At 37.8% G+C, this 26,776-nt stretch overlaps 1 protein-coding gene across 5 annotated transcripts in view; it reads left to right on the forward strand.

Moving 5' to 3' along the window:
• Positions 1-26,776, forward strand: part of LOC130929511 (SPRY domain-containing SOCS box protein 4-like) — a 166,091-nt gene that overhangs the window by 103,998 nt on the left and 35,317 nt on the right. Inside the window, exon 3 of one of the 5 annotated variants that reach the window (XM_057856684.1) lies at positions 15,083-17,815. The exons of the other annotated variants lie outside the window; for them this stretch is intronic. Coding sequence (XP_057712667.1) covers positions 15,083-15,114 — 32 coding nt within the window. The 3' untranslated portion in view covers positions 15,115-17,815. Of the gene's footprint in view, positions 1-15,082; positions 17,816-26,776 lie in introns of those variants that run through there. 5 annotated transcript variants of the gene reach the window in all.

A 26,776-nucleotide genomic window follows, 5' to 3' on the forward strand; every position in this document is an offset into this window, starting at 1 on the left:
GTTGTTTCGCGTGATTTTGCTGCTGTGCTGTGAGCCGTTTGCTGTTGTGCTACGAGCTATTTGCTGTCTTGTTGTGGCAGTTGGGATTCGTGCTTTTGCCAATTTGCAATCGCACTTCAGGAATTGGGGATCGTGTTGTGACAATTTGCATTCGTGGTACGAGCCATTTGCTGTCGTGTTGTTGCAATTGGGGTTCAAGCTTTTGCCAATTTGCAATCGCGCTTTAGGAATTGGGGATCGTGTTGTGACAATTTGCATTTATGCTACGAGCAATTTGCTGTCGTGTTGTGGCAATTTGGGTTCATGCTTTTGCCAATTTGTAATCGCGCTTTAGGAATTGGGGATCATGTTGTGGCAATTTGCATTCGCGCTTTTTTCTTTTGCAAAGCGTTTGCAATTTGGGTTCGTGGTTTTTTGTATTTGCAAAGTGTTTGGACTTTGCATTTCGCCTGACACCTCTCGGCCACCGTATAAAAGTGGCGAAAACTAAGCACTGTACACTAGGGATGTCCCGATCCAGGTTTTTGCACTTCCGATCCGATACCGATATTGTTTTGCACTTCCGATCCGATACCGGACGATACCAATACCGGCCGATCTGAGCATGTGTTAAAGGTTTAAAGTTATTTAGCCTCCTTACTTAGTTGTCAGACTCTTGTTGAAAAAGGTTTTAGTGCTCTTGATAACAACTAGCCAGCTGAATTAGGTGAGTTAGAATAACACACAACGGTTGGTAACAAGAAACTGACCTGTTTATTCAGTGTCAAACACAAAACATTATAAATAACCAGTGTTTTTAATTTTACTTTAAAAAAGTAATTAGTTACAAATTACTTCTCCCAAAAGTAATTGCGTTAGTAACTCAGTTACCTGAATGTAAGAGTAATTAGTTACTTGGCAAAGTAACTAGTTACTCATGGTTCCCCCCCCCCCCAAAAAAAAAAAAAAAAAAATTAAAAATTTTTTTTTTAAAAAAACAGGTCACACAATGTGAAGTTTAAAGGGTTTTTGGGACAATTGCCTCTAACCCTCCACTTAAATAGACACAGGAGTATTGCGATAACTAGATAGTAACCATTGCTATGTGTGGAAGTCATTTAATGTTCTGAAAACACCGTTAAAGTTGTTAAAATTGCGCCCGCTATTGCATTAGTTCCCTTCTGTCTACTTTCAACATGTGTAAGTTTTAAAACTGTTTCATCATTTAAAGATAGATTTAAGTTAAGATTTTGCCGATTTATGAGCTTTTTAGATTTTAAAAAAAAAAAAAAAATGTTGCTTAGGTTCGCTAGGAAGGATCTCTACATCAGAGCCTTCCCTAGAGGTCTACTGCTTTAAGATGGCGGCTGTTTACTAACGCATGTAGTCCTTAAAACATGTTGCCAATGCAGCTGTGTCTGTCATTTGCATCTAGTTCTATAATATGTGATATCTACCCTATCATGGTAGTAGTAGATTAGTTTTTAGGCTATGGCTACAGTCAGGTATTATTGGAGCCACGTAGCATCGCGGTTGCAACGGCGTCTTCCCCACTCCTGGTCTGCTCTCTCGTCTCCGTGAGTCCGTTTCTCTCAGACTTTTTTTATTCAACCAATTTAGTAACGCATAGTAACGCACGCCTTTCCCGCCTCAGTAACGGTAACGGCGTTGCCAAGATGATTAAAGTAATTAATTAGATAACGCATTACTGAAAAAAATAACGCCGTTAGTAACGCCGTTATATTCGAACGCCGTTATAAACAACACTGTAAATAACAAACAGAAATGGCATAGTCAGTCAGTAAAATGTGCAAAAAATATTGTAAACTGTCTTAAAAAAGCAAAACACACAAACAACCTGAGTGGAAAATCCCACAAACCCCCCAAGCTATTAGATGCTTTTAATGTTTCGTGCATTAGTTACAAAAATTGTATAAAAAGCATCTCAGGTTTAAATAAACGACTATTTCAGTATCAAGTTAACATTTTAAAACAGTAAATAAAATACTCGAGTCCTCATTCTGTATCAGCAGCTTTAAACTACATTCAATTCATTTAATTTTGCGAATCACCTGTTAAAGTTGTTAAAATTGCTCCGGTTATTCCATAATTTCCCTTCTGTCTACTTTCGCCATGTGAAAGTTTTAAAACTGTTTTGAAGATAGATTCAAGTCATGATTTTGCCGATTTAGGAGTTTTTTTGATAAAAAGTTAATTAGGTTCACTTGGAAGGTTCACAACAGCCAACTAGGGAAGTCTCCTGCTTTAAGATGGCGGCTGTTTACTAACGCAACTAGTTTTCAATACTTCATTGTTGCTATCGCGGTCGGGTCTGTCATTTTGCAACTAGTTCTATTTACATATGATATCTATTATCTACAGTAAAACGACGTTGACGTAGTTTGTAGCGGCTGTCAGCAGCAGTCCGGTATTCTTGTGTTTTTTATCCAGCGGCATGAGTTCAGCTAAAGCCGTGAGTTGAGCATTGGCATTACCCGGGTCTATGACAAGCATGATGTTTACTCATGGGACGCAATGCGGTCAGTTTCTCATTGCGTCTCGAAGACCGCGCTGTGTATTCGTTCCGCTTTACTTGACATATTTCAGTAATCGGAATTTGAATGTTTGTGAATCGTTCTCAAATCTTCCATGGCCGAATCGCTCAAGGATGTAATGACGGCTGGGCATGTTGTACCGTGGTTCAAAGGCTACGTTCATACTACAGGTCTTAATGCACGAATCCGATTTTTTCGTGTTTTTCCGACTCGAGTGAGGCATTAACTTGACGGTCTGAACGTGACAAGTCGCATAGAACGGGACCATTTCAAATCCGATCTGGGTCACTTTCGTATGTGGTCTAAATCCGATCTGGGCCACATTTTTCCAGACTGTCGCGGCGGTCTGTACTGTCCAGTCCCGCAAATCGGATTTAATGCAGCAATTACGTCATCAAATAGCGAGAGAGTCGTTACCGTAGCGATGCACCTGTGCGTTATTAGCGCCTAGCTTGCAGTGAACACCGCTTTTGAGGAAGGGCTGAGCTTGACAACAGTCATAAAAAATAAAAATGGGTTGAGGATTAGCCTGAGAATGCTCAGTTTTCTCTCTGTTCCAAGTGAGCAATATTTCAACATTGCATCCAAGGCCGAGAGTCGGGACAAACTGCCCGTATGTGTGTGTGACGTGCACGGACAGTGCGTGCATGCTATCGATCCATATAAACTTTGAATATAAGCCTAAACGGGGATTATTTATGTCTGTTATTTGTGTCCACCTTTTGAAAAGCAAAATATGATATCCCTGGAATGACGGATGACGTCTGTCATATGTTTTGATGGTTCTGCGCATGCGGGTCTTCTTGCTTAGCGCGTGTCGGACTGCGAATTAGTGCGCATGCGTAATACTTGAACGGTCTCAATGGATAAAGGCAGTCTGAACGGGCACGCCAAAAAAACGGATATGACAAAAAATCGGATTCGTGCATTAAGACCTGTAGTATGAACGTAGCCTAAGTGTTGGATGGTGCGTCTTTACTCACAAGAGATAATGGCTCGACATCCAGAATGAATTCTTCGGCAATGACTCTTGTTATTCCCTGGGCTTTGGGACTGTCGAGTGCCAGTTTGTCACGCATAGCAAAAGTTTCTGCCAGTGTTAGTTGCGTAGGACCTTTCTTTTTGTCTTCGGTTTTCTTAACATAGTCCTCATATTGTTTGTGGTGGTATTTGGCTAAATGCTTGATTAGGTTGGTTGTATTAAAACTTCTTACAGCTTTACCACCACGCTTGACTTTATTGTGGCATATGTTGCACTCTGCCTCTTCGTCTTTGTCGTCCTTTAACTCATTTGCTCCCGGAACCGTATAAATACGTTCTATTTCCAAATGCTTCAGTGTCCCGATTACGTATTTATACGTCTTTTGCGTTTTTTTGTACAAGAAGCATCTAGAGCTTTCGATCTATCGCCAAAACAAAAAACAAGCCTCAAAACCTATTTTAAAGCAATAAAACTGGCCACTGGAGGGCAGTAGCGCATTTGTTAAGAGCCCACAACTCAATTCAAACAGTACAACTTTATTAGGGAAGCTAGCAGAGCCCCTCCACACTGCTCATGTCCACCGCACGCTCGAGGGTCCTGCACGGAAACGCGCACGGCCAAACCAGTTCCCCCCAGGAACATAAGTTCCCCTGGTGAACGAGACAGTGGTCACCACAAAAAAAGACTTAAAAAAAAAATCCATCTTTACGAGACAGTCGGCAATGAGGGAAAAGTTTAACCGCTGTCGCAGCCACCAAACGTCATCTCTCAGTTAGGTAAGTGTGAATAAATTGTTACTTTGCTATGAAAAGCTCTATTTGGCTGGTTGTTCATGTTATTTTGTAAAAGGAAAACATTGTTCAGATGTTTGGGATGACACTGAAGCAAAAAATAGCCGTGTTAAAGTCAAAATTATGTTTGAAATTTTTGCGTTTACAAAAAGCTCATTTTCTCCGTTTTTTCATCTGAAATTGGAAAAATGCTCAAACTAAGCTATTTTCTAATGCTGATTTCTAAAGAATGAAATAACGTATGAACTTACTTTTTTTTCTGCTGAAAGAAGAGAGTCTAATCTTTCTTTTGGTGGGTTCCATGTTTATATAGCAATAGAACAGAATTTTTTGTGGGCCGTGCAAAATCAGTCAAAATCCAATCAAATGGCCGGGAGCGAAGGGCTTTGCTCCGGTGAAAATGGCTGGGAGTGAATGAGTTAAGGTGAAATGATCCCACACAGCTGACATTTTTACCGATAAAGTCTCTCGGTAAACTGGGAGACGGGAATGTAGTGTGTTGAAGGTTTGCCGTAAAATGCGGACCGGATTTTAGGGAAACCGAAGCAAAAACTGGAATGGATTATGTAAATCGGTGCGCTGGAAAACCCGGACCGGACTTCAAAAAAAAAAAAAAAACTGGATCGGAAGTCTGGATCGGAATTTTTCCAAGTGACCGATATGATACCGATGTGCATTTTTTCGCCCATATCGGCGTCCAATCCGATCCAAATATCGGATCGGGACATCTCTACTGTACACTCGTATAGATGTGTCATCTATTTAAAAAAAAAAAAAAAAAAGGAACCAACAATTTGATTAATTTAATGAATCACAAATTGCCAGCAGCTAATGATGTTATAGTTAACTCGCAATTAATGACAAATTAGTTAGATTTTTTAAGTTGCGATTAACCAAAAAATGTCATTGCTATAGACTTTTACACAAGTGTTCACACCACTAAGGACATCAACCTTTTCTGACTTGCTCAAACTTTAACGCATTGGCTGCCATTGACGGCAATAGATGTCAAATTGGAATGAGTTCACAGTCCTACGCAACATTCAGTAAGCACAGCTTTTCTATTGCTGTGAATGAGACTTTCTAATGAAAGAAGTGACTGTGTGGTATTAAAAGTCCATTTTATGGAAGCCATTCCTTCTTTACTTCCCGGCGGTTTTGTCTCCTTTCTGCTTCATTGCGCCGTCATTACGCCCAATCATGCAGGACATAAAAGCCTCAACATCCAGCTGCAGAATAAGAAGTCAGACGGGTTAGCCTAATAAGCTCGAACGCAAATAAACACAAAGTGCAGATGCGCATATTTCACCTAATTGTTGCCACGTTACACCAACAGCATGTGTAAGCCATTAACTTTGTTTGCAGCACATTGTCATTGGCCTCTTGTCTCCAACGGGCCTCTTTAGTGTTCTCCCTCCTCCTGTCGCTATAATTGTACCAATTAGGAGTTTTGCTGTCTTAGCGTCAGCGTGGTAATATTAATCTTCATCTTCTCTTTGTATTCCGGTCTCACATTTTACCGCACCGCAAGTAAGGGTGTGACAACATATCAAAAGGACTTTATAGCCCAAAAGGTTATCGATATGCTCCCACCAAGGATTGGTACAGTGGTATGAAAGAGTATTTGAACCTTTTGGAATTTTTCACATTTCTGCATAAAATCACCCTCAAATGTGATCTGATCTTTGTCAAAATCATACAGATGAAAAAACAGCGTCTGCTTTAACTAAAACCACCCAAACATTGGGCACAAAATATTAAATGTAATGGTTCACTTACTTATTTCCCCCCCTTCTGTCATTGTTTGCATGCTATCCACATTAAAATATGAAAACCTATAAATGTTTGGGTGGTTTTAGTTAAAGCAGATACTGTTTTTTTTCATCAGTGTGATTTTGACAAAGATCAGCTCACATTTGATGGTGATTTGATGCAGAAATGTGAGAAATTCCCAAAGGTTCAGATACTTTTTCATACTACTGTAGGTGCATTTAAAAGTTAAAATTAGGGCTGTCAAACGATTAAAATTTTTAATCGAGTTAATTACAGCTTAAAAATGAATTAATCGTAATTAATCGCAATTAATCGCAATTCAAACCATCTATAAAATATGCCATATTTTTCTGTAGATTATTGTTGGAATGGAAAGATAAGACACAAGATGGATATATACATTCAACACATGGTACATAAGGACTATTTGTTTATTATAACAATAAATCGACAAGATGGCATTAACATTATTAACATTCTGTTAAAGCGATCCATGGACAGAAAGACTTGTGGTTCTTAAAAGAAAAATGTTAGTACAAGTTATAAAAATTTTATATTAAAACCCCTCTTAATGTTTTCGTTTTCATAAAATTTGTAAAATTTTCAATCAAAAAATAAACTAGTAGCCCGCCATTGTTGATGTCCATAATCACTTACACAATGCTGATGGGTGCTGAAGCCTATAAAATCAGTCGCATCCAAGCGCCAGCAGAGGGTGGCAAAACTCCATAAAACACAGCAAGTGAGCGTTTCACTGTGTACTGTCATTTAAATCTCTCTGAGTGGGGCATCTGCGTTAATTGCGTCAAATATTTTAACGTGATTAATTGTAAAAAATTAATTAACGCCCGTTAACGCGATAATTTTGACAGCCCTAGTTAAAAGATATCGTTTTTGCATTTAAAAAAAGTTCACTATTGACCACATGCAATGTACATATAAATAGCAAAGCATTTGTAATTGCAATCATTTTCTGGGAAAAATTGAGCATTATCTGGCAGAATTGCAGGGGTGCCAATACTTTTGGCCAGCAGTGTACCTTTTTTGGACATGTTTATATATTATTATTATCTTCTATACACGAGAGGTGCCGGATCTGCCTAAATAAGTCCTGGAACACAGGGAGGCCAAAATCAAGAGGTGCCGGATTTTGTTCCGGCAGGATCCGGCACAATTTAACACCTGCATAGACATCCAATCTGCAGAAATTCCATTTTTTTCACCAATAAAGAAACATTGAAAGGTTCATTTTTTATGTACGTCGGATTCAAAAAGGTATTGAGTACTGAGATTTTGAGTTGAAAATTTTAGCGTCGTGACAACAGTACTGACAATTTTTAATGCCAGTAATTCTCTCGATAATTTCCTTCTTTTTGCATATGCGACACACACCTACACTTGGTAGAACTGACAGAAGGCGATAAATCAAAGGGAGAATTCACACTGCTTTTATTTCTGCTGTCAATTGTGTTGTTTTCTTTTTAACACCTGACAAAAGACTAAATACGACACATTTTGCATTACACTTGAAGAAATAATCACTACTAATTCGCCAGTGAACTGATTTAAATTTGTCAAAATTCCAGCTGGTGTAGATGATTTTTTCCCCCCTTTGATCTAGCATTAAAAAAAAATTAAGATTTGAGAGCAGCGAACTCGACTCGAGAAACTAAACGGGCGCCGTCAGCGTTTCTAGTGTAGCCGTCCAATATTCAGGGACAAACAAACATTCGCCGCTCGACAGTTGCTGACTAATCCCGAATGTGATTTGGCGGTTTGGTGGCGACAGATTGTACCAAAGCAAACTGAAAAACGGGGCACGAAGTGTTTGAGAAACAAGCGCGCGTGTCCACGCCAACAGAAATGTTGCAGATAAACATTATTGCCCAAGTGCGTATGTGCTCTGGTTTCCTTTTGCGGTACCAAAACGAAGTTCAAAATCACCATCACGTGATTAGAAATCTGGCCCGATCACGTCATGGAAATCGTGGGTTTTAAAACATTTTGATTTATTTGTGTTTTTAAGTATTACCTCATTGGCTGCCAGATCGCCAGTCAATTTGCTTGGAGGTGAAACATGATCACTAAGTGCCAGCCTTCCTAGCTGAAATGGATTTGATGTCGAAACGGTCAATGGCAAAGAATGGGAAAAAAAATGCTGTATACATATTTGTATAAATGTATCTTATATATATGTTCAAACTACTGCAACAAACTCTGCGATGTGATCCAAAACCAACAGGGATCATCCTAAATCAACAGGAAGTGACCCTGGAATGCCTCATAAACAACAGGAAGGGACCTTAAAATGCCCCCAAATCAATAGGTGACCCCAAAATCCCCTCAATCCACAGAAAGTGACCCCATATGAACAGGAAGTGACCCTTAAATGCTCCAAAATCTACAAGAAGTGACCTTGGAATGCCTCAAAATGACCAGGAAGTGACCCATTACGGACAGGAAGGGACCCCAAAATGCCCCCAAATCAACACGTGACCCCATCCCCCCCATTAACAGGAAGTGACCCAATATGAAAAGGAAGTGAACCTTGAATGCCTCAAAATTAACAAGTGACCTTGGAATGCCTCAAAATGAACAGGAAGTGAGCCATTACGGACTGGAAGTGACCCTAAAATCTCCCCAAATCAAGAGGTGACCTCAACCCCCCCCCCCCCCCCCACCACCACCACCACCCCCACATCAACAGGAAGTGACCAAATAGAAATCAGATATGACCCTTAAATACCCAAAATTCAACAGGAAGTGACACTGTAATGCCTCGAAACCAACAGGAAGTGACCTTAAAATGCCCCAAAATCAAGAGGTGGCCCCCAAATCCCCCCCAATCAACAGGAAGTTACCCAATATGAACAGGAAGTGACTCTTAAATGCCTCAAAATCTATAGGAAGTGACCCATTACGGACAGGAAATGACCCTAAAGAGCCCCCAAATCAAGAGGTGACCCCAACCCCCCCCCCAAATCTACAGGAAGTGACCCAATATGAACAGAAAGTGAACCTCAAATGCCCCCAAATCAAGAGGTGACCCCTCTTCCCCAGTCAACAGGAAGTGACCCAATATGAACAGGAAAAGACCCTCAAATGCCCAAAAATCAACAGGACCCTGGAATGCATTCAAATGATTTCGAAGTGACCCATTACGGACAGGAAATGACCCTTAAATGCTCCCAAATCAAGAGGTGACCCCAAAATCCCAGCCAATTAACACGAAGTGACCCAATATAAACAGAAAGTGACTCTTAAATGCCCAAAAATCAACAGGAAATGACCCTGTAATGCCTCATTATCAATAGGAAGTGTACTTAAAATGTCCCCAAATCAACTGGAAGTGACCCAATATGAACAGGAAGTGACCCTTAAATGCCAAAAATTCAACAGGAAGTGACCCTGGAATGTCTCAAAATGAACAGGAAGTGACCCATAATGGACAGGAAGTGACCCTTAAATGCTCCCAGATCAAGATGTGACCCCAAAATTCCAGCAAATCAACAGGAAGTGATCCAATATAAACAGGAAGTGACACTGCAATGCCCAAAAATCAAAAGGAAGTGACCCTTTAATGCCTCATAATCAACAAGAAGTGACCCTGAAATGTCCCCAAATCAACAGGAAGTGACCCAATATGTACAGGAAGTGACCCTTATGCCCAAAAATCAACAGGAAGTGACCCTGGAATCCCTCAAAATGAACAGGAAGTGAGCCATTATGGACAGGAAGTGACCCTTAAATGCTCCCAAATCAAGAGGTGACCCCAAAATCCCAGCCAATCAACAGGAAGTGACCCAATATGAACAGGAAGTGACCCTGTAATGCCCAAAAATCAACAGGAAGTGACCCTGTAATGCCTCATAGTCAACAGGAAGTGACCTTAAAATGTCCCCCAATCAACAGGAAGTGACCCAATATGTACAGGAAGTGACCCTTAAATGCCCAAAAATCAACAGGAAGTGAACCTGAAATGCCGCATAATCAACAGGAACTGAGCTTAAAATGTCCCCAAATCAACGAAAAGTGACCCAATACGTACAGGAAATGACTCTTAAATGGCCAAAAATGAACAGGAAGTGAGCCATTATGGACAGGAAGTGACCCTTAAATGCTACCAAATCAAGAGGTGACCCCAAAATCCCAGCCAGTCAACAGGAGGTGACCCAATATAATCAGGAAGTGACCCTGAAATGCCCAAAACTCAGCAGGAAGTGACCCTGTAATGCCTCATAATCAACAGGAAGTGACCTTAAAATATCAACAAATCAAAAGGAAGTGACCCAATATGTACAGGAAGAGACCCATTATGGACAGGAAGTGACCCTTAAATGCTCCCAAATCAAGAGGTGACCCCAAAATCCCAGCCAATCAACAGGAAGTGACCCAATATGAACAGGAAGTGACCCTGTAATGCCCAAAAATCAACAGGAAGTGACCCTGTAATGCCTCATAGTCAACAGGAAGTGACCTTAAAATGTCCCCCAATCAACAGGAAGTGACCCAATATGTACAGGAAGTGACCCTTAAATGCCCAAAAATCAACAGGAAGTGAACCTGAAATGCCGCATAATCAACAGGAACTGAGCTTAAAATGTCCCCAAATCAACGAAAAGTGACCCAATACGTACAGGAAATGACTCTTAAATGCCCAAAAATGAACAGGAAGTGAGCCATTATGGACAGGAAGTGACCCTTAAATGCTACCAAATCAAGAGGTGACCCCAAAATCCCAGCCAGTCAACAGGAGGTGACCCAATATAATCAGGAAGTGACCCTGAAATGCCCAAAACTCAGCAGGAAGTGACCCTGTAATGCCTCATAATCAACAGGAAGTGACCTTAAAATATCAACAAATCAAAAGGAAGTGACCCAATATGTACAGGAAGAGACCCTTAAATTCCCCAAAATCAACAGGAAGTGACCATGGACTACCTCAAAATGAACAGGAAGTGAGCCATTATGGACAGGAAGTGACCCTTAAATGCTCCCAAATCAAGAGGTGACCCCAAAATCCCAGCCAATCAACAGGAGATGACCCAATATAAACAGGAAGTGACCCTGAAATTCCCTAAACTCAGCAGGAAGTGACCCTGTAATGCCTCATAACCAACAGGAAGTGACCTTAAAATGTCCCCCAAATCAACAGGAAGTGACCCAATATAAACAGGAAGTGACCCTGTAATGCCTCATAGTCAACAGGAAGTGACCTTAAAATGTCCCCAAATCAACAGGAAGTGACCCAATATGTACAGAAAGTGACCCTTAAATGTCAAAAAATCAACAGGAAGTGACCCTTAAATGCCCAAAAATGAACAGGAAGTCACCCATTATGGACAGGAAGTGACCCTTAAATGCTCCCAAATCAAGAGGTGACCCCAAAATTCCAGCCAATCAACAGGCAGTGATCCATTATAAACAGGAAGTGACCCTCAAATGCCCAAAAATCAACAGGAAGTGACCATGAAATGCCTCAAAATGAACAGGAAGTGACCTAATATGAACAGGAAGCAAACCCCAAATCCCCCAAATCAACAGGAACACCGTAGAGCGCTAGTTCAAACAGCACGATCAGATTTCCTTTAAAATGATAAGAAATGTAAATAACGGTGATTTATCATGAGAAAACTGCCTGAAAAACAGGAGGACCTTGGATCACACTGTAGATAGCTTAAGGAGCGAAGATAAGAGCTCTCTTTACTAAAGCCTTGATGAAAGCTTCACACTGACAAAAAGAACCGAGAGCGACAAAAGTCAGGGGGATTAGCTTAACCGTGAAGATGGATAAGGAGAGCGGAGCCATCGCTATTCAGAGAACCAAGAGTGACAGGCCACGGATGATAACCCGTTTCAAATGAACTGGATGTCCACTGTTATCAATGGCGGGCAGAGAGTTCACTTCCTGGGCAATTTTAGGCTACTTACGTGTCACTTCCTGTTGGTTATGGGACATTCCAAAGTCACCGCCTATACATTTTTTGATCATTTCCTGTTGTTTTCAGAGCATTTTCGGGTCACTTTCTGATCATTCGTCACTTCCTGTTGATTTTGGGTCACTTCCTATGAATATGGGCCATTCCGGGGTTACGGCCAGTACATTTTGGATCATTTCCTATGGATTTCAGGACATTTTCGGGTCACTTCCTGCCAATTTTTCGTGATCGGCATGTTCGTTTTTGAAAGATTACCGGCGAAAAGTAGCACAAATTATATATAATTTGTGCTACAAATATAATGTCCCACTCCGGCTTTACTTCCGCTTTACGATGAGACGTCACGGTCTAAAAATAGCATGCGTGCGGTACGCCGTTGATGGTGGGCGGATAGGGCCATTGAAAATGAATAGGAAATTCCCCCCTTTAGAAATGAATGGGCATGTTTTTGGCAAATTTTAGCCGAAGTCCATTTTAGCATAACTGTAAAGCATCCTGAATTTTTGATGTGTAAATAATGTGATTTGGACAAAAATAGCATTTTGAAATTTACCTTTTTTTTTTAAACAAACAGACAAAAAAAAAACATGTTTTTTTTGGGCAAACGGTCATTTTGGGGTGTCAAACCCACGTCATGTGAGAATTCCGGTCGTTTTGGTATGTGGTTGGTGTCGTGGGTCAAACGGTTTTGGCTGGGAACAAACACAATGGGGGAAAAAAAATGTACATACATATACATGTATATATATAATAGATGGTAGCTTTTGCATTACTTGCAAAGCGACCATAAGAAAAAATGCAATGGATTATGCTTCATTACTTAGCAGCTACTTCATCACCACCGTGCTAGCCAGGTGATTTTGACAGCAATGTATTTCAGCCAACAATGCTGAGGGGGACTAAAATCAGTTTGCACTGCTCAGCAGTTGCCATAAATCTGATGTTTAACACTGCCACGAATCAGTTTGGAGAGGTAACTGTAAGTGGAGTCTCTTGTTTTCAAACTGCACTTACAGCTCTGAAAAATGTTGTAATTATTATGAGCGCCGGTGTAAAAATTCTTCATAGAAAGCAACAATATAAAAAACTTATTAAAACCAATAAATAATTTCCCTCTCAGTCTTTGTAAACACATTTAAACTTATTAAACAGACTATAAAATGACCACTGTTCTCAATCCTGTTTGAAATTAGAGCAAAAATGACATATACTCTTTATACGGTACTCATTATTGACGGCGCTAGACAGGACATCCAATCCATTTTGAGTTGAAGTCCCAGTCAAAATGGATTGGATGTGTTACCCCAATTTAATTTGACACCTAAAAAAACTGGGGGGAAAAAACACTCATTAACCAGGAAATTAAAACAAAATCAAAACGTGAAAAAAATGCAAAAAACAAAAAAATGCCAGGAAAAAACACAATAATAAAATTGAAAAAAACATGAAAAACTGCAGACACACAAAAAAGAAAAATTGCGAATAATGCAAAAATGGAAAACCTGAAAAACGGCAACAACAAAAAAAAATCCTAGACAGTTGTCGCAATTGAATAAAAAAAAAAATGAACAAAAGACAAAGAGAAAAAACAAACGTTAAAGGAGAATTTTTTTTTTTAAAAATCAAAGTGGCAAGAAAAATATGAAAACAACCCCGCCCCCAATTTTTTAAAAATAAAATGAACATACCGTGAAAAAAAACACAATTTAAAAAAATTTTAAAAAGAAAAAAAAATTGAAAACTGCCCTGGAAAAAAAAGAAAAACGCCCCCCCCCCCAAAAAAATCATAGCTACTTATGCCAATTTAAATGCAAAAAAAATGCCAACGGAGAAAAAAAAGACAAGAAAAATATGCAAAAAACACATAAAAAAATAAATAAAATGTGCAAGCTAGGAAAAAAAACCACAATTAAAATAAATTAAAGAAAAAAACGTGAAACTGCCCTGGTAAAAAAGAAAAACTGTCCCCCCCAAAAAACAAATCATAGCTAGTTATACCAATTTAAATGCAAAAAAAAAATGAAAATAAATAAATAAATAAAAATAAATAAATAAATAAAAAACATTAACGGAGAAAAACAAAATCAAAACAACAAGAAAAATATGCAAAAAACGAGAAAAAAAATGTAATTAAATAAAACGTGCAAGCTCGGGGGGGGGGGGGGCAGGGAGTGAAACTACCACTGAAAAAAATTTAAACGGCCCAAAAAAATTATAGCTAGTTAGACCAATTGACAAAAAAAAAGAGAGAAAAAAAAAAGACAAACTAAACGGGGGGGGGGAATCAAAACTGCAAGAAAAACATGAAAAACCGCACAAAAAAAAAAAAAGGGTAGGGAAAAAAACAAGAAAAAACTGCACTGAAAAAAAAATAGCAAGAAAAGAACATTGCCTGTTTCCCATTTTAAAGGAAAAGAAAAAAACAAAAAACAAATGTGGAAAACTATAGAGAAGCAAAAAAGAAAAAAGAAAAAAAAAAACAATATATTAACACATTGCCTGCCATTGACTGTGCTACATGTCCCATCCACCTGCCGCCCTCCCAGTTCCAATCAGTTGGACATCTGCAAGTGATAAACAAATGTAGATCCAAAACCGCCACCTGATTGGACTTCTATCACCTTCAATGGCAGCCAATGAGTTAACGCCGCCAGGGGCGCTGGAAATCACTCCCAGTAGAGGGTGCTAAGGATCTTTTTTAGTTTTTCCCCGTCCAAAAAAAGCCTTTTTGGTCCAAATTTGTCATGCTCGCGCGTTTTCCCCAAACAAGTCGTGCGCAATGGCAGTTCACATGCATGCTGGATAGTTTACGTACTACTAAGCTACTACAAAGACAGCGTTCTATTTCACCAACAGTGTGTGTTGGGGTTTTTGTGTGGAAAATACAAGCTCCCGTGTATTACCGCAGCTAAACGGTGCACGAACACATTTGAAAACTAAATCAGTCCAATGACAAGTTTTCATCTGCCTCTATCTTTCTGAGAAGCTTCCAATCAACTTTTCAATTTGCATTCCCAATGCACGCTTCTTTGTGTCCTGTCACAGATTTCCTTCTTTTTAAAGGTTGGCCTCCATTTTCCCTCTGTACTGAATGAAGCCATCCAATTGATTCTGCACAGTTCAATTAGCAGTTTAATTCCAGAAGACTCTGTGATCTCGCACCGCCACCCGCGGCGAAGCGATCTCGAACGTAACGAGGCCGTCGGTGACGTCGTCCGTTGTCTGGAGCGCTTCCTACTCTTTATTTCTCACTTGTGAGCGCTCGCGCCGCAGGAAGAGGAGGCCACGCAAAATTGGATCGTGTCTACGGCGGAGGTGACAGAGAACATGCTGTGCTGTTGCCGTGGAGACATTTCCTGTTTGCACATCCAGTGAGTGGGTCAGAGCTGGAAGTGAATGATCTTGACGCTCGCGGTCGAAATGGGTTAGACGTCTATCGACGTCAATGGCAGCCAATAAGTTAAAGGTTCAAGTTACAAAAGTAAATAGGTGATCTCCTTTGTAAAGTACATAGTCATTGAAATTTTTAAAAAGGTTTTTTTATGTTGTTTTTTTTTAAATGGTAGCAAGCTAATTATTAAGAGTGACTAATTTACTGTTAAAAATACGACTAATTTGAGGTTAACCATGAGCCAATTATTAAAAATGTGGCTAATTTTCAATTGAGTGTGAGCTAACTTGTGACAGATTTGCAATTAATTGCGAGTTAAGTATTAAAAATATGACTAATTCAGAAGTAATCGCAAGTTAGCGGTAAAAAAAATGTCAACCTATTTGCGACTAAGCGAGCGTCAACTGTTAAAAATGTGACTAATTTGCAATTCATCACAAGATAGCTGATAAAAAAGTCACCAATTTGTAAATTATCATGAGTTAACTTAAAAACATGACTAATCAGCAATTAATCGCAAGTTAGCTTTTAAAAAATGTCAACAATTTGCAACTAGTTGAGTGTTAACTATTAATAATGTGACTAATTTGCAAGTAATCGCAAGGTAGCTGTTAAAAAAGTCACCAATTTGTAAATAATCGTGTGTTAACTATTAACAACGTGACTAATTAGCTATTGATTGCAGATTGTTAAAATATGTCATCCGATTTGCGATTAATCACAAGTTATCTATTAAAAATGTCTTTTTCAATTAATCGCAAGTTAGTTGTAAAAAAAAGTTACCAATTTGCGATTAATCACGAGTTAAGTATTAAAATGTGACTAATTTGCAAGTAATCGCAAGTTAGCAGTTAAAAAAATGTCACCAATTTGCTATTAATCGCGAGTTAACTATTAAAAATGTGACTAATTAAAAATTAGTTGCAAGCTAGCTGTTAAAAAGTCAACCAATTTGCTATTAATCACAAGTTATCTATTAAAATGTCTCATTTTCAAATAATCGCAAGTTAGCTGTTAAAACATGTCAACCTTTGCGATTACTCGAGAGTTAACTAGTAAAAACGACTAATTTGCAAGTAATCGCAACTTAGCTGTTAAAAAAATGTCATCAATTTGCGATTAGTCGCGAGTTAACTATTAAAAACGTGACTAATTTGCAAGTATCCGCAAGTTAGGTGCGAAAAAAATGTCACCATTTTGTGATTAATCGCGAATTAACTATTAAAAATGTCACCATTTTGTGATTAATCGCGAATTAAATATTAAAAATGTCACCGGTGAAAAATGTGAAATTTGCAATTAATCGCAAATTTGGCGTTTAAAAAAAATGTCACCAATTTACAATTAATCGTGAAGTAAACTACAATATATTTTTTTTTAATGTGACTTAATTGCCATCAAAGGCAGTTAGTGCTGCAATGATTAATCAATTAACTCAAGTATTCGATTACAAAAAAATAACCAAATTAAATTTTATTGCTTCGAGTATTCGTTTAATTAATTTAACTAATTTATTTAATTAAAGTCGCATTGTATTGGTTTATTTTGAAAGTGTTTGCATTTAGTTTTATTGAGTAGCGTGGATACACTGCCCTCTGGTCGGCCTCATTTCACAGGGCTGAATCCAACTGTTCCCTGTTAAGACCAACATAAGCTAAGTTTGTTTGAGCTAATGTTTTTTAATGCATTCGTAATTTTGTTTATAGATATATTTAGACGTTTTTTTGTGGGAATATGAGTTTGAACCTTTTGTTAAGAGCATTGTAAGAAAAACAAAAAAAAAACGTTAGCATTTTATAGCATTTAAGCTAGCGGACTTTTGCTATGTAAGTTAGCCAATTAGTCTTTTGTTGTATATAGAACCTCTTTTTTTTTTTTTTTCTACGTTTGAGGCTCAGCTCAGGTATTTTAATTTTTCATGTTCCTTATCCGATTACTCGATTATTTGAACTAACAAGTTCATCGATTAATCGACTACTAAAACGATCGATAGCTGCAGCCCTAAAGGCAGTGAATGAGTTCAGCGGCAGGGTGTTGTGTGACACCGGTGAGCCTGTGTGCGAGTGTCTGGGTGTGCGGTGCACTTAGTAGCAGTGCTCTTTAAACAAAATGGAGTTGTTACCTGATGGCAAATTGAATTATTGGTGGCGAAACACGGCTGTCTTGTTTTGTCAGGGAATTCAATCAGGCCAGTTTTTCTGGCAGGAAACCCGCGAGAAGCGATAAGGACTTGGACAATAGAGAGTGAAGCAAGGGCACAATGTGTCTTGGTGATGTGTGAGCAGCAGCTGAAATGAATCATCTCTTTCAGGAATTGTAGTCATTGTACACCTGCAATATTGCCTTTTTCAAAGCTTTTTCAAATTTTACGGTATACAGTGGTCCCTCGTTTTCCGCAGTTAAAATTAAATAAATACACAAAAAGAAAAAAAAAGTGTCATTTAAATGCTTCAATTTCAATATTTCTTTATTTATTTTGATTTTTATTTATTTCAATTTATGTTTATTGAAATGCTTATTTCTTTCAAATTTTATTTATTTCAACATTTATATCCATTTTTTTTCCAACATTTTTTTGTTTGTTCCAATTGTATTTATTTCAACATTTATTGAGATTTTTAATTATTTCTACATTTATTTCCATTTTTTGTTTTTTTTTCATTATTTATGTCAGCATGTATTTCCATTTTTATTTATTTCAATTTTTATTTCATTTTTTAATTTCAGTAATTATTTCAATATTTATTTATTCATTTCGATTTATATTTATATAGTTCCATTTTTATGTATTTCAATTTATATTTACTTCAATTTTTTTATATAGTTCCATTTTTATGTATTTCAATTTATATTTACTTCAATTTTTGTTTAATTATTTCAACATTTATTTCCATTATTTATGTATTTATTTCAACATTTATTTGTTTATTCGAATTGTATTTTTTATTTATTTCAACATTAATGTATTTATATCATCATTTATTTATATATTTCATTATTCTTTCCAAATTGATTTATTTATTTTGATTTTTTTTTTAATTTCTAGATTTATTTCCATTGTTATTTTTTTCAACATTTTTAATTTCAATATTAATTTCGATTGATATTTCATTTTTTATTCATATATTTCAATTTTTATTTATATATTTCCATTATTTATGTATTTATTTCAACATTTATCTATTTGTTTATTCCAATTGTATTTTTATTTATTTCAACATTAATGTATTAATATCATCATTTATTCATTTATTTCATTTCCCCCCCAAAATTATTTCAACATTTATTTATTTCAATATTACTTTATTTCGATTTTTTTTATTTCTACATTTATTTCCATTTTTATTTATTTCAATTTTTATATTTTTTCAACATTTTTTAATTTCAATATAATTTCGAATGATATTTCATTTTTTATTCATATATTTCAATTTTTATTTATATATTTCAATTTTTTTAATTACAATTTTTATTTAATTCAACATTTATTTATTTATTCCAATATTTCAACATTTACCTATTTTAACATACAGTATATTTATTAATTTTAACATGTATTTATTATTTTTAATTTTTATTGATTTCAACATTATTTATTTTTTTATTGATTTCATTCTTGCTCTCTGGTTCCCCTTGTACCACTTGAAATAATTTTATCTGTTATTGGCTCATCAAACTGGGTGGGCGGGGTTTGAGTTGAGCTGAGGTTCTGCGTGAGCTCTCTTTCGCCATAAACCACTGTGTTTTGCGCGTTCAGGGTCCGAATTTCCTGCGTCAAAGTGTTCTGCTAAATCTAACATGTCCATTATTAAATCCCGAGAAAGTATTCATTCATTCGCTGCCATAAACTTACAGCAAAAAGGCTGAAAATAGCTTGTTTTTCTGTAAAGACACGATCAAAGATGGCAAACTGGGAAGACCGCAAAGTCCGACAGCTGCTCGATCTTACGGTTGAGGGAGACGCTGTTAACTTTTAAAAGGGACGGCGTGTAACTCTGCAGTTTACGAGCGTGCCGCTACCAAGTTGTGCCTTCTTCTGTATTTTCCAGCTTTCTTATCAGAACAAGCGTCTCATGTTTCAAAGTAACATTGCGCTCCAGTTATTCATCATTTCATCTACTCTATTATCTAATTCACATTTGCCTTTTTTTTTAATATCCCGGCTGGAGTCCGGGCGGCGTGCCCGGGCGACCTGTCCTCTAAGTGACGTCTCGAGTTAAACGAAATGTCAAAGATTTGTGGTTCTGATGATGCGCTAGCAGAATCAAACTCTTTGTCCTCCCTCCCGTGCGAGGCCGAGTTTTATGTTCAATTTCATGCTGCTGCACCTTTTAAGGAGAATGGATTGTGACAAAGTGTATTTGGAACCTTATATCTACTTGGGATAAGTTTAAGCTGATGATAAAGTGTGAGACACTTAGCAGCTTTATAGTTTATTATCATTGATGGCAACAGATTGAATGATCATGCACCATTGATGGAGATAGAGGTCCAATCCATTTTGAATGAACCAATATTTAAATGCTATTGCTGTCAATGGCAGCCAATGAGTTGATTGTAGAAACTGTTCTGAGTGGACCCTGCTCTTTTAAAACGCTGGATGATCTTAGCCACTGTGCTGCAGCTCAGTTTCAGGGTGTCGGCAATCTTCTTGTAGACTTGGCCATCTTCATGTAGCGCAACGATACGTCTTTTGAGATCCTCAGAGAGTTCTTTGCCATGTGATGCCATTTTGGAACTTTCAGTGACCAGTATGAGAGAGTGTGAGAGCTGGACTACAAATTTGAACACACCTGCTCCCTATGCACACCTTGACCTAGTAACACCAACGAGTCGCATGACATTTTGGAGAGAAAATAGCAAGCAGTACTCCATTTGGACACTTAGGGATGTTGTTTCTAAGGGGTGGACTCACTTTTGTTGCCAGGGGTTTGAATTGTAATGGCTATATTTTGAGTAATTTTTAGGGGGAAATAAATTAACTCTATTATATAAGCTGCACACAGACTACTTTTCATTGTGTCAAAGTGTCATTTTGTCAGTGTTGTCCCATTAAAACATATACTTAAATATCTGCAGAAATGCGAGGGGTATACGCACTTTTGTTATACACTGTATATGTGTATATATATCCATGTATAACACACATATACTGTATAGGTATGTAAAACATATATGTATATATGTATATTATGTATATATATATATATATATATATATATATATATATATATATATATAAAATAACATAGACACACATATATACATATATACGTTATCAGTATAAAATGTTTATATTAGGGCTGTCAAAAATAGCGCGTTAACGGGCGGTAATTAATTTCTTTAATTAATCACGTTAAAATATTTGACGCAATTAACACACATGCCCCGCTCAAACAGATTAAAATGACAGTACAGTGTAATGTCCGCTTGTTACTTGTTTTTTGGTGTTTGGCACCCTCTGCTGGCGCTTGGGTTCATGTGATTTTATGGGTTACACCATGAGTGAGCATGGTGTAATTATTGACATCAACAATGGCGAGGGTTTTAATATAAAATTTCTATAACTTGTACTAACATTTATCTTTTAAGAACTACAAGTCTTCGCTTTAAGAGAATGTTAATAATGTTAATGCCATCTTGTTGATTTATTGTTATAATAAAGAAATACAGTCCTTATGTACCATATGTTGAATGTATATATCCGTCTTGTGTCTTATCTTTTCATTCTAACAATAATTTACAGAAAAATATGGCATATTTTGTAGATGGTTTGAATTGCGATTAATTACGATTAATTTTCAAGCTGTAATTAACTCGATTAAAAATTTTAATCATTTGACAGCCCTAATATACAGTGGGGAGAACAAGTATTTGATACACTACCAATGGGTTTTCCCATTGGCAGTCATATTATGTTCTTCCCACTGTGTGTGTATATATATATATAATATATATACACTCATACATACGTTATCAGTATAAAATGTTTATATATGTCTCTATATATATATTCACATATAACGTACATGTATATATGTATATATATGTTTACATGTGTATATGTGTATATATGACGTATATGTGTATATTAGGGATGTCCCGATCCAGGTTTTTGAACTTCCGATCCGATACCGATATTGTTTTGCACTTCCGATCCGATACCGATACTGGCCGATACCGATACCGGCCTCTCTGAGCATGTATTAAAGTTTAAAGTTATTTATCCTCTTCCCAATGCAGTTGTTTGCTTTTCAATTCCTCTGTCTTTAGTTTGTTTTTCACTCCTGTAGTTGCCTCATATCGAAAAAGAAATACCAGGATGCTCGCGGAGGGGAAGATTAAGAGAACGGGGCCACTGCGCTCCCGTGCGCAGGCATGCACAGTGCCTTCTGTTTTATCCAAAATTTTTTATTTAACATCCATACATCGTTTTAGTATAAATATATATGAATATATATTTTTTGAAAAAAGTCTGCCTGATGCGTCTAAATCCCACTTTACTCACGAGAGATAATGGCTCGTCATCCAGAATGATTCCTTCGGCAATGACTCTTGTTATTCCCTGGGTTTTGGGACTCAATGGCAGTTTGCCACGCATAGCAAAAGTTTCTGCCAGTGTTCGTTGCGTAGGATCTTTCTTTTTGTCTTCAGTTTTCTTCTCTTCACATATTCCTTATATTGTTTGTGGTGGTATTTCAATAAATGCTTGATTAGGTTGGTTGTATTAAAACTTCTTACAGCTTTACCACCACGCTTGACTTTATTGTGGCATATGTTGCACTCTGCCTCTTCGTCTTTGTCGTTCTTTAAAGTGAAATAATCCCACACGGCTGACATTTTTACCGATGAAGTCTCTTGGTAATGACGGTAATATAGTTTGTTGAAGGTGTGCCGTAAAATGCGGACCGGATTTGAGGGGAACCAAGCAAAAACTGGAATGGATTATATAAGTCGGTGCGCTGGAAAACCGGGCCCGGACTTTCAGAAAAAACTGGATCGGAAGTCTGGATCGGAATTTTCCCGTGTCGGCCGATCTGATACCGATACGCATTTTTTTGCCCATATCGGCGTCCGATCCGATCCAGATATCGGATCGGGACATCTCTAGTGTATATATAACATATATGTATATAATATGTATAACATATCTATATAGAGTATATATATATGTGTGTGTGTGTGTGTATATATTTTTGCGATTAATTTGTGCTCTAACATCACAAAAATATAACAAATTTGCAATTAATCAAAAGTCACTATTACAGACTGACAAAAGTGCAATTAATCAAAAGGTACACTATCTATTATAAACTGACATGAAATCTGCACTAATGTGATTCTAAGGCGAAGCCGTGATTATACGTGGGTTCGCTGTCGTGTCAATTTACAGGATTATATGTTACATTTTGACCTAGTGACAGAAACCCAAACAAAAATTGTCTCTTCAGTCTGAAAGTAATTGAAGAAGTTGGCACGCGACGACACTTTTATCCTTTCTGTTTACCACACCAGCAGCCTTGCCGCTTTGCGTCATGACCGCGGGTCTGAGTCGAGGATTAAGCGCTCGTGTCATGTCTGGGGAGTGGCTGCAGTTCTCCAAAGCAAACTGACAATTCGTTCTTAAATAATGACAAAACTGCAGAATAGATTAGAATAGGGGTGTGAGGATATATATCGAAATGGTGATGTATCGTGGTACATTGTGTTATAATCAGAAATGAACGTCTTGATTATAGAACGTGAAAGACACGTTTTTCTTACAAAAGAGTAATTGAGAGTAGGAAAGTCTTTTGGTTTCTTGCTGAACTTTTGCGTGAGTCGTGACAACTTGGCGTTGAGTCACAACAGAAGGAATTGAGTTCTTTGGCAGTCTTTTGGGGTTACTATAGGATGGCGTTTTATTTTATCACTGATTTGCATTTTTTTGTTAGCTCCTATCCTGGCGCAAGCACAGCAAGTGGTTTTCTTTTCATGTTTGTCATGATAATTAGAGTTCCTGTTGCGAAATCGCACAATAGATTTGTATTATGTTGCTTTTAAAGCCTGATTTCATCTGTTTTATGAAACAATACATGCGTATATAATATATCCCCTGCATGTTTTTAGATTCACATCCGCCTTTCATAACATTAAACGAAATTTCAAGGATTTATGAGCATGGATGGAAGGTTCTATTTGTCACTTTTTTATGTGCGTTGTAGAAAGTCCACTTTTGGTGCCCTGTGGTCTTTTCAGGAAGAGTCTGAGCTTTGGTTGTCATCCATATCTCATGTCTTCCTTGCTCTTGAGCTGACCTCCAATCTTTTTGTGAGACATGAGCAGCTCAATGGCAGGCAATGTGGCAATGTAGAATAGAATAGAATCTTAACTGTCATTGTAACATGTACAAGGAAATTACAGTACTGAACCAGTTATTGCTAAAACGTTCAAGTCATAAAAACCATAACATACATTATCAATGTATAACTACACATCTAAAATGTAAAAAACAACAACAACCATTAAAACTAGAAACTGCAATTTATGGAGAAATTACTATGGAGCTTTGCTGTGGGGGGATAGAGCTTAGCCCCGCCCAGGTTGATTTAGGGACAATAATTGGGGACACAGGTTTTTTTGCCATTAGAAATGAATGGGGAATTTGAACGTCCATGGCATCGACTTACTGTCAGGAGATAAAACACCCAGAGTATTCTATTAAAATGACAGTCATAGCAAGAGAAACCTCCCACCTTATCGGAGATGAAACCATTTGCAGTCAGAAACCACTCGAGTCTCAAGGTTTAACATGCACACGAGGTTCGGCAGATGCCTAGTCTAGCGTCGCAAAGGTCTTCCCACCTGTCAACACCGTGCGCTGCCTTTTTATTTTACAAAGTCACATGGTCAGAACAGTGAGTGTGTGGTGCGCGATAATTGGTTAGTTCAGAGTGAGTCAGCTCTAACTGCTTCTCCTTATTTGGTGTTGTTTCTCAAAACTGGATGCTTACTGTGAAACAGAAGTGAAACTTATTACAGCTCAATTTGGGAATATTCCACAGAAAAACATCGTAAGTTACGACCTTGGGAACCTAGCTGTAGCTGGCACGAAAGGGAGTGAAGATCAGAGTCCACAGAATCTAGTCTCACATGCAAGAATATAGTTTCACAGCAGTTAATATTTGTTTTATAAGCATGAATAAATTCTTTTACACTTACATATGCGTAATAGGAATCCAAGTACATCGACATTAACAGAATTGACATACATGGCCGTCAATGGCATCGATGCAATGTAAATTCTATTGGAAATGAATGGGAAATTCGGACATCAATGGCATCAACTTACATATGCGTCAATGGAATCGGGGACTCTGGGGCATACGTCCTGTTGATATCTGGTCATTTTCTGTTGATTCTAGGGATATTGTTTTTTACTTTTTGCCATTGAAAATGAATGGGAAATTTGGACGTCCATGGCCGTCAATGGCATCGACTTACATATGCATTAATGGAATCCAAGTACATTGGCATCAATAGATTCGACATACATGGCCGTCAATAGCATTAACCAAAGTAAATGTCATTAGAAATGAATGGCAAATTTGGACATCCATGGCCTTCAATGGCATTAACCAAAGTAAATGTCATTGGAAATGAATGGGAAATTTGGACATCCATGGTCGTCAATGGCATCGAAATTTGGTCACAATTTGTACGACTAGATAGATTTTGAATTTTTTTTTGTTTCTGAAAAATCTGCGCTGACGGGCGAAGGGAAAATTTTTCGGGGTCGTTCAAAAAAGTCCATGCGTCACGCAAAAATTTCGGTCGTTTCGATATTCAAACGGTGCCGATCGGTCAAGCGGTTCAGGCTGTGCGGTGTGCCGAAGAAATGCCATTCAAAAAAAAAATATATATATATAATTTTACTATCTGTGCCTTTGCTAAAGCAAAGCCCCATATAATAAATAAAAATACATAATACCTTATCTAATAGTTGCATGCTCCTATTGTACTTTTCCACAAGATCACCTGTTGATTTTGGGACATTTCCGGGTCACTTCCTGCCTATGTTGGGTCACTTCCTGTTGATTTTGGGGCATTTTCACGTCACTTCCTGCTGATTTTGGGGCATTACCGGGTCATTTCATATTTATATTGGGTCACTTCCTGTTGATTTTAGGGCATTTCGGGGTCACTTTCTATTGATATTGGGTCACTTCTTATTGATTTTGGAGCATTTCTGGGTCCCTTATTGTTGCTTTTGGGGCATTTCCATGTCACTTCCTGCTCATAATAGGTCACTTCCTGTTGATTTTGGGCATTTCCGGGTCACTTCCCGTTATATTGGGTCACTTCCTATTGATTTTAGGGCATTTTTGGGTCACTTCCTTTTGATTTTCGGGCATTTCTGGGTCTGTTCGGGTTGATTTTGGGGCATTTCCATGTCACTTCTGTTACATTGGGTCATTTCTTACTAATTGTAGGTAATTTCTGGGTCGCTTCCTGTTGATTTCAGGTCATTTTCAGGTGACTTCCTGTTGATTTTTGGGCATTTCCTGTTCACTTTCTGTTATATTAGGTCACTTCCTATTGATTTTAGGGTATTTTGGGGCACTTCCTATTGATTTTAGGGCATTTTTGGGCGATTTCCCATTGATTTTGGGGCATTTCTGGGTCTCTTCGGGTTGATTTTGGGACATTTCCATGTCACTTCTGTTACATTGGGTCATTCCCTACTTATTGTAAGTCATTTCTGGGTCGCTTCCTGTTGATTTTGGGTCATTTTCAGGTCACTTCCTGTTGATTTTTGGGCATTTCCGGTTCACTTCCTGGTATATTGGGTCACTTCCTCTTGATTTTAGGGGATTTTTGGTTCACTTCCTATTGATTTTTGGGCATTTCTGGGTCATTCCTGCTGATTTTGGGGTATTTTCAGATCACTTCCTGCTCATAATAGGTCCCTTCCCGTTGATTTTGGGGCTTTTCCGGGTCACTTCCTATTATATTGGGTCACTTCCTATTGATTTTAGGAGCATTTCTCGGTCACTTCCTGTTGATTTGGGAGCATTTCCATGTCACTTTCTGTTACATTGGGTCATTTCTTATTGATTTTAGGTTATTTCTGGGTAGCTTCCTGTTGATATTGAGTCGTTTTCAGCTCACTTCTTGCTCTTAAATAGGTCACCTCCTGTTGATTTTGGGGCATTTCCGGTTCACATATTGTTATATTGGGTCACTTTCTATTGATTTTAGGGCAATTTTGGTTCACTTCCTATTGACTTTTGGGCATTTCTGAGTCATTCCTGTTGATTTTGGGGCATTTCCAGATCACTTCCTGCTCATAAATGGTCCCTTCCTTTTGATTTCGGGGCATTTCC

Source organism: Corythoichthys intestinalis, chromosome 14, assembly GCF_030265065.1.
Source record: "Corythoichthys intestinalis isolate RoL2023-P3 chromosome 14, ASM3026506v1, whole genome shotgun sequence".
Taxonomy (NCBI): Eukaryota; Metazoa; Chordata; class Actinopteri; order Syngnathiformes; family Syngnathidae; genus Corythoichthys; species Corythoichthys intestinalis.